Raw genomic sequence first — 11,075 nt, forward strand, 5'->3', positions numbered from 1 at the left:
ACATTTTTTATAAGCATATTTGTGAGCCTGCCTCTGTTATTAAATTCAATATAATTTCAGATTTTTCTACAACTTTTCTTCTGGTTAACTTAGAAAGTGAGCCATTATTGTTAAAGGTTGGTTTTCTAAACTACAAAAAAGCAACTGTTAGGGATGCTCAAATATGAAAAATTGGACTGATATTGATATCTGATAGTAACACCAGTATTATGCCAGATTTACCAATATTTCATTTTATTAATTTTTTTTATCCGATTACTCGATTAATCGTAAGAATAATCGATAGATTACTCGATTACCAAAATATTCGTTTACAACAGCCCTAATTACAATGACAAAGTATTTTCAAAAGAAGGTTAGTCTTTCAGTCTTCCCTTTATTACAAAATAAAAAAAACCTATTTTACCAGAAAAGAAACTAAAAATTACAAGAAAGAATTTGTTTTAATGAGAAAGAAAAAGCTTGGATAAAGTTATCAGGATCTGATGTGAGCAGAGCTCAGTTTGCACAATTTGAAAGATCTGCTACTGATAATTTGATGCTGATGTGTTAACAGATAAAATATTTCCATTAAATATTAGCAAGACTTGTACCAAAGTATAACTTCAACATTCCTCTTTTTATTTTGGTATTTTTTGTGTCGACATCTCAGAAAATTTATACTTTATTCTCCTAATAGCAAGACTGTATTCTTGTTATTACTTTAGTATCTTAATTAAAAATATTAATAGGTAGGCCCCGATATTCTGTCATATAGATGATCTGATCATTCAATATCCAAATAAATAGAAGCTGTAAAACAGTCTTGTCAAACAAAATGGTGGGATATGTCCATACTGACATCAACCTGAACTACAGGAGTACATTGGTGAAAAACGATTAAAAAGTTAAATACTGGGTTTCCAAAAAAACCCAGTATTAAATCTTTAAAAACCAAAAATTTGATCTTTTTTTGATCAAACAGAGAACTGATTTGATCAAATTGTTGGTCCTACCTGGATGGGGTCGGGTGAAGGGTCCATCTTTGGCCTGTGTTACCCCAAAACAGAGGAAGACCAGGATGCTGGCCACAATGCCCCTGCAACGATCAGAGAGATGGACAGGATCCCTTTGGCTTATTTTAATTCATATATAATGAAAAAAAAAACTTAAAGGGGTTCCAATTCTTTTTCTCTTTCCCATTTGAACAGACTGAGTTTAGATCTAATGACTGGAATCGACCAGGAACCCGATGCTAAGACTAATTACAGGGTTTATGCAGCTTCACCAATTCAAATTTAAGACCTGCTGAAGATAAAAAGGCAGAGCTGCAGAAAAGAAACAAAGGGGATCAAAACTGACATTTCTGTCATTCTGGAGAATTTCTGTGGCTTTGTCATAAAATTTGTGCTTCTTGAATGTGAATGACATATTGCTCTCTAGCTAGCAAGGAAATTAGCTAGAGAGCAATATGCTAGCTGTCTTGTTCATTTGCTTGCTAGCTAGCAATTAAGCAAACACACCAGCTAGCTAGTATTAGCTAATAGTAGTATTAGTAGTACTACTAGTATTAGCTCATACTACCAGTATGAGCTAATACTATTAGCCAGTAAGGGCTAGCCAGTTTTAGCAGCTAGTACCCTCAAAAAAGCAGTGAGTGAAGATGTCTGTGCACAACTCAAACTTTTGCCTGATGAAAACGTCCTGCGAGAAAAAAACCTGCATAGTATGAGATAAATTGTGCTGCTATGACAAAATTTTAAACCTGTGATTAAGATTTTGTTATTTCCCTAAAATAACGGCCCAAGTCATTTTTTTGTCAAAAGCGATTTTTTGTTGTTGCAAAAATCGCTTTAGGCAAAAAATGACTTAAGCTGTTATTTTCAGAAGGTGACGATATTTAAGGTCAACTTACATTTTCTTTAATGAATTTAAGACATTTTAAGGCCTTAACTTTAGATTAATGAACTCAAGACTTTTTAAGGATGCACAGAATCAGAGCCATGTTATGTCAGGTGATGGTACCAGTCTGAACTTAAAGCGTAGTGAGGGATAAGTAGCCAGACGTCGGCTAAAATTAAAACCAGTGCTGCTTTGCCAGCGAGTCTAGTCACATGAGTGTGACTGACTGTGCGAGTGTGTGTGGGAGGAGAATTAAGTGTGTGAGTTTGAGAGAGGAGTGCTGCATGTAAACGTTAAAGGCGGGTGCAAACTAGTTAGAGGCAGAAAAAGCAATGTCCTATAGAGTGAGTGTGTGTACATATGAGAGTGGATCTTTATCCCAACGAGCCGGACTCTGCTGATGGCAGCAAATCCCGTTAAGAGCCTTCCTACAATCTCTCACAAACGCATTAACAAACAAAACGCATCACCGGCTGCAGCTTGAGCCCAACTTCCTGGGAATCTTTCCATCAGACTTGTTAAACACACAAGCATCCTCTTACAGAAGCAAACAAAGCTAAAAATAACAATAAAAACAAACATACAAGAAGCTACGGCCCCCTCTGAAATCTAAAACAAACACAGAGCAGAACTAGATGCGATTCAGTCTGCCTTTTGGGTCCAAACCGTTGGAAAAGGTTTCAGACAGCTTACACGTTCAGCCTCTTATCCACCTGGTAATACTGTCAGAGGAAGGCCTAATGCAATTTAACAGGTAACAAACAGACCAAGAACAGAAGAGGGACTATAAATGCTGCTGCTGTCCAAGTCTGAGGAGGTGCAGGCTGTTTTTTTTGTTTTTTTTGCCACCGGTTTTCCAAGACAAAGGTCACTAAATTTTAGTAGTTCTGGCACAAACGGAGGAAAGTGAACCACATGGCAGCCGCTTGGCATTCCTCCCAGTTTCTGAGGTTTCACAGTTCTATAAAACCCACAGATGCTTGTCTTGAGTTACATTTGAGGGTTAAGTTCACAACGTAATGAGTTAGTCACCTGCAGGTGGCAGATTTAACATAAAATAACATAAGATACCTCTATGATGTGACTACTATAAAGAACATCAAATTTACCATTAATTTGTTGCATCTATAGTGAATTTCTGGCTACCTGAAACATGCTTCAGACAATTCAATTTAATATCTCACTTTTTGTTTCAACTAGTCATAATTCTGAATAAAGACCCCATAATTCAAAACATCTAAAATGTGTTTTTAGATATTAGATGCATAGATTCGACTAATTAAATCACGGATATCTTGAAAGCAAATAATGATGAGGCAAAATTAGAGTTCCACATTTCTCTAAATTAGATTTGACCAGTCAGAAGTCCTTTAAGGATATCTCCAAATAAAGTAGAGATGTAAATAGCATTCTGAAATTTCAATAAAACAATGAAAACTTTTTTAATAAAGAAAAAGAACGGGAATACGATTGCCTCACTTTTCAAAGCTGTCTTTAACTGCATTGTGTTCGTCTGAGGATAAGAAATAAGAAATTCTTTGCAGATTCTGAAGCACTTGAATGAAGTTCTTCATTCATTACTGCTGAGATCTTTACATGTTGCAGCATTTTCTGACAGTTTTGTGTGGGACTAAAAATTCTGCAGGCAGTTGTAAGGACACCTAAGTGACAGAACAAAGGGGGGCTTAAGCTCAAATGTACTTTTAACTAGTCATAATTACGTTTATGTTGTCTTGTAATTACAGATGCAATCCGGTGACATCAGGTGTGACATCTGGGAAAGAATTTTGACTCATCAAATTAAAATCTTGAATTATTATTCTGACTGGTCAGAAAGTGAATGCCGGTGTTGCAAATTACCATTTGGGGTGGTCAGAGTGTAGTTGACTCTAGTCAAAACTCATTTTTAAATATCTACGGATAGTCAGACGAAAGTCCTTTTACGTTAAAACAGCCTGCCATAAGTCACCAGTTATAACACTTTTCCTCTTTGTGGTTCTCACTTTGCCATTTTCAAAGCTGCATCTCTGAGGCATCTTTATGGTTGCGCCATCAGCCAGACTAATTAAATACGCACTCGCAGAAAATTACTCAAAGACAAACTGGATGGAAACAAATGGAGTGGGTTAATAGTTTTCCTCCTCTGATGAAGTGCTTCCAGCCACATGGCGGGAAGCATAATCCAATCAAGCAGCTCCAGCCGTTTAGTGGAAAATTTCCTGCCCTCTCTCAGGGGTCAGGCGAAGAGGGGGAGGACGTAACAGTGGCGGCGCGCTGACCTTTTAGTGTTGTAGGCCGTGTCGTGAGGCGTCTCTTCCAGCAGCGTGACGTAGACCAGGGCACAGGTCAGAATGAACAGCACCGTCAGGGTGTGGGCTCGCCTGCAGGGGCAGAGAGAAAGAGAGACGGCAAAAATAAGATTAGTGCCATTTATAGACGAAAACCCGTTTTGATGCTTGGATCAAGGAGGGATGGCGGCCATGTCTGCACAAGGTGCTGCCAGCGGAGATCTTATAAAAGTCGGCCGAGGGGAACGATTCAGAGAAAAGTCCAGAGCGAAAGCTGCAGAACTTCATTTCTCTAGAGTGTTTTGCGAGAACATTTAGACCTTTTCTGATCATATTATAACAGCCAGTATCATGTCATTTTATGACAAACTAACCGTATTTGGTAACACTTTATTTGAAGGGGTGTGCATAAGACTGACATGACACTGTCACAAACATGACATAACACCTGTCATGAACATAAAGAAGTCTTTATGCATGTTTATGACAGATGTCATGAAGTGTCGTTCGGTAAATAATGACGCTTTTAATGCAAAGTTGCTCTAAAAGTTGCATTAAAAGTCCATTAAAAGTGCCAACTTTGCATTAAGTTATAATTTGCAAAATCATGCAAAGTTGTCATTTTTAATGGACTTCCAAGGCAACTTTTAGAGCAACTTTGCATTAAAAGTGTCATTATTTACCAAATGACACTTCATGACAACTGTCAAACATTCATAAAGACTTCTTTATGTTCATTACAGGTGTTAAGTCATGTTTATGTCAGTCTTATGCACACCCCTTCAAATAAAGTGTTACCCAGTAGTTTGATGCATAAGTGACGATACATTTCCTCAGTCTTTTCCACTCTCAGTTGGTGGAAATGCACTCCAAGTCGAGACCTAAACCTGTAGACCATCTGTGGCAGGACTTAATACTTCAAGACCAACTTTGAAACGCAAAACAGGCAAAAGAAATTGTTGCCTGCATGTATGAAGAGAGAACAGAGACCCCAGAAGAAGTACAGAGGTAGCAAACCATGGTTCAACAAAGTGTTGACTACAATATACACACCAAATATGCATCATTCTTACTTGAATTTTACAATTATGAGCTGCTCTAACAATGAGCAAATTGTTAGAGCAATTTGTGTTGCTCCAACAAAAAAATGTTCACGTTTTCAAGGCAGAGATTTCTGTCTAGAAACTAATAAATTAAGTTTAGCTACAAATAAGCTACAGATGGCTAAACTCCCTGTCTAGGTTGTTGCACAAACATTGTTTCTATGATGTGGACCATCGACTTTCCTCATGAACCCACAACCAATGACCAAACTTTGGCCTTTATCATGCCATAGTGGTGTCACTCTGATATCTGTGAATTGTTACTATCTATAGATAGATTTACTGCGAGGGCAAAGTTTTATTTGACCACTTATTGATAATAACAGGGTTAATTGCCTCTAAAGTAAGAAATGAAGTAGCGTTCCAACTGGAGCGATGAGCTGAATGCTGGGTACAGAGAGAGTCGGGTTTAAATTAAACTTTTCTGCTTTTTTCTTTTTAATATATGCAACTGAAAAACTAACTTCAAACATGTGTTGCATAAAGAATTTATTTTTCTTCTTAAGGCACAGAACCAAGTGGTAATGTGAAACTCATTAAATTTTTAATTGACACTTTTTTAATTTAATTTATCAGGGCAGAAATCAAATTTGAAAAAAAAAAGAAGAAAAAAAGGTCAATTTCACATTTTGACCTGGAGATGCATGAACTGTAATATTGGAGATTTAATGGTGATTTTTAGAGCTAAGAAGAACCAGACAGAATTATATTACTGTCAAAACTAAAATCAAATTTACAACACAAAAAATAAAAGCTGTGCTCTTATTGTCTGAACTAAATATTAACGTTGAAACATTAAAATACTAGCAAATCACAAAAATGTAAAGTTTAATTTAACGAACTGCGATATATCAGCACTGACATCGGTATCGGTTGATATTAAAATATCATTATGATAAATAAAACTGGGCTGATATCGACAAACTGATATTCATTTCTTTTTTGCTGACATGTTTTCTGCGTGGAGGATTGTGGGAAGTTTAACCAAAACTGAGGTGAGGACAGCAGAGGTCATTTTTCTCCAAAGTGTGGAAAGGGTAGAGAAATATATATGGAAAATAATACCTGTGAGTATTGATTGTCGGCCGTAGCAGCAATATCTGTATCGGATATTGGTACAAATTTTCAAATCTGCGCAGTCTGTTTCAATAATCTGAGCTAAAAAAGAAGTGAATGAAGAAATAAATACATACAGATAAACAAAACAAAGCTCCTCTAACAGACCAGCAGATTGTTATTAGGACAGGTTTTACTTTCTGCAAGGTGAAGTCTAACGGCTGCATTTCGTGCTGCAATCACAGCTTCCACCAGTCAACCTGAAGAACAAGAGCTGCTCTCCAAGTCCTCGAAGTGAGTCATAGCAGCTTCAGAGTTTTCTCCTGGTTCCACCTCCTTATCCAACCTGTTCGGCAGGAGGAAGAGGGGAGGGCCCTTGTTTGCCTCCAGGCTGACAACCACACAGCAACAATGGAGGAGAACAAATACCGGTTCTGTGTAACTCGGAGAGAGTCCGAGATTAGAAAGGAGCCCGTCAGTAAACCGGAGACACAACCAGCAGTTTTAAATGGGTAGAAAAGTTACAGAAACAGAAACATTTACTGCAAATCAGACTGACGTCCATTCTAATCCTCTTATTTTTCCCCCTCCTTCTTAAAATAAAACCACTTTCCAGTCTGCCCCTACAAGGCAGACTGCCCCTACTTCTCATCTCCTCATCAACTCGAGACGGGTTTCCTCGTCCTCAAACTGTTTTGGGACATTTCTCCACAACCCTTGGTAAACTAAAGTCAGATCTGCTTGTTTGCAAAAATAAACAAATAAGAAGCAGCAGCTCTTTTAACCGCTTTCTGCATTTCGAGGCTGACCTGTGATCCGGATAATCACTAAATCCTTCGCTCTTATCACTGGCCAGCTGTCACCAATTTTCCACACATGTCTGAGGTGGAGATTACCAGCAGCGTCGCTTCCAAAGACGCATCGAATCAATGAACGACTCGCTGCGCATGTCATGTGGGAAGGATTTTACAGTTTTATTTTGACTAAAAGTTGCTAGTCAAACCTCTGTGTTATTGACATTTCATGTGACAGATTCACATAAAAGGCCGTCTTACTCTAAAGGGAAGCCAAAATTAAACACTTGGTTTTCAAAGTTCAGCCTCATCCATCTTTCGTCAGATCCTGAACCGTTTATTTCATTTAGGGCCATCTGAGTACGTGGGAGTTGAATACCAATGCAAAGCACGGTTTTAAGATTTTCATTTGTAACTTTTCTGAAATTTGTCGTTGCAGCGTGATAAAATGCGGCGAAAAGTCTGGAAAAGAGATCAAAAACACCGAGATGAGACAAAACGTGAAAATAAACATAATAATCAGACATGTTGTAGTTTAACTGCATTAGTTTTTACATTCAAGCGGATTTACTAGTTAGCTGAATAAACTCTAGATGCTCAATAAAATTAACCAGCAAAGATTTGCACTCAGTCTGGAAGAGGCTGAATTTATACAGACAATTATTGTAATCAATTATTCTGACAATTAATCAGATTTATTTATTTTTTAAAATGGCACATTCTGAAGAGTTTTCATTTATATACTTAAACAGGGTATCTGCAGGTTGTAGCCAGTCAAATTTAAGACTTTTTCAGACCTTTTTTTTATGCTAGCTGGGACAAAATGTAAGACCAAAAAAAAAAGAAAAAGAAAAAGAAAGAAATCCCTTTAAATATAGGAAATGATTGTGGGATCCTGCTGGATCTTATGGCCAAAAACAATCGTCCAGTCAACTAGTGATGCATTTTCCTTTAAAGAAAAAAAAAAGCTAGCTAGGAAGAGTATATTAGCAGCAAGTTAGCAACCACTGAGTCATAACTTTTTAAGGTTGCCCAGGCACCCTGTTAGGTTTATTTTGTACACATAAAGTAAAATGTAAATAAACATAATTCAGTTCCTTTTATTTTTAACATTTTATTGGCTAAAATACAAAAACAGAGTTCCTTTAGTGTATGCATCTGCAGCTGGAAAAAAAAAACTTCTAACATTAACATGTGAAAAGCTCAGCCTTTTTTTTTTTACTTCACTTATCAGTACAGTGCAAGGCTAATCTGGTAGGTTTTTTTTAATTAATAAAAGGTGATTTTTTTTTGTTCCATAGAATTTGAATTAGGGTAGAACATATTTACAGATAAAGAAGGCTGTTTCTTCAATGCAAATTAAACGTTTATACAGGTTTGACTTAGTCCACCTCTGACTGTGTTGTTCTTTCAGCAAATGGCCTGTTTTGTGTATTCTCCACTTAATTAATCTATTACTAAATTATCTGGGAATTATTTCAATAACCGATTAATCACAGTAAATCCGATTACTTGTTTCAGCCCAAGTTGAGTCAAACACTAAATAAGCTGCCACCAAAGACACTAAACCGTTACACTGAAGAGCCAAGACAGCTAGGAAAAACTGCTGCAGGGAGGGAATGACACATTCCCAGACCCGCTCCCGACCTACACAGAACACCACCTGCAGCACAGGACCTCAGGTTTGTCTGTCTGTAAGAAGTCTGCCATCTTCATCTTGTGTTGAGTAAGCAGCAGGGTGTGATATTATAGTAGGTGAGCTTGGACGGAAAATTTGAGTCTGTGTGAGGAAACCCACTAATTCAGCTCTAGCTGTGCTGGAATAAACGGAGGGCACTTGGGGCTGACTTTCAGACAACCTTGATGCATTATAAAACAAAACTCGCGGTTCACCCTCCTCCCCTGTGGGTAGGTGGTCGTGACACCCTCAGGTCCCCCACTCACCAGAAAAAGGTGTTGGTCCCGTCGTCGTACACCTCGCACTCTGCGATCCTCCGGTGGAGGCTCTCCTTGGACGTCTGCTTCAGCACCTTGGCTTTGGCTGCGGGGCTCGGCTCCGGGAAGCCCACATCAAACGAGCCGTTGTTGACCTGCTCGGCGGCGGATGCGGCGCTGGCGCACTTGCCGGCGGACACGCCGCTTCTCTTCGACTCGGACTTGGTCATGGCTGATTGGGTGACTGCTTTCACCCTTTTGAAAGCCGCCCGCTGTGCTTTCAAAGAAACGAAAAGCGGGGGGGATGAGGGGGGGGGAGAGGAAAAAGTAGAGCAGTAGCGATCCGGCTCGGTTTGGCTTATCCCTGAGATCTGCTCCTGGTCTGTGTGGTCCGCGTCAGCCCCACCCAGGTTGTTGCCAGCATCCTGAGGTGGCCGGAGAAAAATCGACGTAACTTGAACAACAAGGAGGGAGGGGGGAAAAAATTACCAGAAAATCACGTCCCGTTCGGTTGTGCTTAGCGGCGAACCTGTCAAACAGGCAGACAGGCACACCGACGCCGCCTACTTATATCAAACTATTTAAATGTCATCCGTTCCTGGACTGTCAGAAATGACGACTTCCTCCAAAACACGCTGGGAGGATTTTAAACTGAAGGATAGAAGCTAATAAACAAATCAAAGCTCTGCTTTAGTGTCACACAGATTGGTTAGCTATTGGTAGCTATTTTTAAATGTTTGACCTTGTCTAGGAGGCTAGTCAACTAAAAGGTGTGTTATTAATTAACCAGCCAGTATAAACAGACTTCTTTAAGACAGCGTTTCGCATTTTAGGTCTCTTTTTTTTTAAAGGAGTCAGGAAATTTATTAGCTAGCCTCTCGTGTGCGTTTGAAATGTAGCTACCATTACTCACCAGCTGGGTTAATATGTGTGCTTACGGGCTGTTAAACGGGTAAGCTAAGAAGCTGCTACCGCTCGATACATTATAGCAAATGTAGAAAACAGCTTTGCTGCCAATGAAAAAAGTTGTTTAAAGCCTGACTGTACCCACACAGACCGACAGAACCACTGCTGAGCCGCTTAAGCATTGACAATCAACTGCATGCTCCGCACACAATCACATGCTCTGAAACACAAAGGCGTTTCCGGTAATCGCTCTTCAAAGTAAAAGCCCCTACATCTCCGGTTACAAGCTATACGTCGGTGCGGGCGCCATATTGTGATAGGTAGTTTCGCGCGGTAAGAGTAATATTATTCCAGTATGCTGTTTTGACATCTGATGTAATTTGAATAAAGCAGGGGTGTCCAAAGTCGGTCCTCGAGGGCCGGCATCCTGCATGTTTTAAGTTTTCTTCTTAGTGGTAGTATCAACCTCTTTCAGCAAGTCAATGTTCTCCTTACGCCTCTAACGACCCATCATTTGATGCAGGTGTGCTAAACCAGGGAGAGAACTAAAACATGCAGGATGCCGGCCCTCAAGGACCTACTTTGGACACCCCTGGAATAAAGTGATGTGCAAATTCTGATATTTTGAATGTAAAATAACAACAATGAATAGAAGTACATAAGGTCATTACACAACAAATTCAGGAAGAAACATTTGTTTGGTTACAATACCCTTCTTATTCATTCAGGGAAGCAGTTAGAGGGGGTAGCCTAGCCAGAAATTGTACTACAATATTATAACAATAAAATAACATTAATAACTTAAATTGTGTAAATTAGCCTTCCAGAAGCCTTCCAGAAGCTTATCATCATCTGGGCTTTCCAAAATTATTTAAAGGTGTGGTAAATGTAGTGTGCATAAGCTTCTAAATGTAAAGAAAGCAATGATAATTCTTAAAAAAAACAAAAAAAAAACTCCTTGGCATTTAGAAAGTATAAACTTTTCATAAACCCAGCTGACCTACAACAGGAAACATCTACTCTTATTTCATGTCAAACACAAAGATGTATTTTCAATACTGCGTTAACAATAAAAACCTCAGCCACGGTTTTCTACAACTTTTTTAAAGGCG

General features: G+C 38.9%; 1 protein-coding gene across 3 annotated transcripts in view; it reads right to left on the bottom strand.

The window, feature by feature from the left end:
* ptdss2 (phosphatidylserine synthase 2) overlaps window positions 1-10,323 on the bottom strand; it is a 28,360-nt gene extending 18,037 nt beyond the window's left edge. The window contains exons 1-4 of one of the 3 annotated variants that reach the window (XM_015050751.1): window positions 9,971-10,323; window positions 9,067-9,482; window positions 4,161-4,262; window positions 996-1,078 (exon numbers count right to left, since the gene is read on the bottom strand). In XM_015050751.1, coding sequence (XP_014906237.1) covers window positions 996-1,078; window positions 4,161-4,262; window positions 9,067-9,287 — 406 coding nt within the window. In that variant the 5' untranslated portion in view covers window positions 9,288-9,482; window positions 9,971-10,323. Of the gene's footprint in view, window positions 1-995; window positions 1,079-4,160; window positions 4,263-9,066 lie in introns of all 3 variants that reach the window. The other 2 variants (XM_015050750.1, XM_015050748.1) reach the window with 2 other exon arrangements.
* Between the last annotated feature and the right edge of the window lie 752 nt (window positions 10,324-11,075).

This window comes from Poecilia latipinna, unplaced genomic scaffold (genome assembly GCF_001443285.1).
Source record: "Poecilia latipinna isolate Pla-1442-1.1 unplaced genomic scaffold, P_latipinna-1.0 Scaffold1008, whole genome shotgun sequence".
NCBI lineage: Eukaryota > Metazoa > Chordata > Actinopteri > Cyprinodontiformes > Poeciliidae > Poecilia > Poecilia latipinna.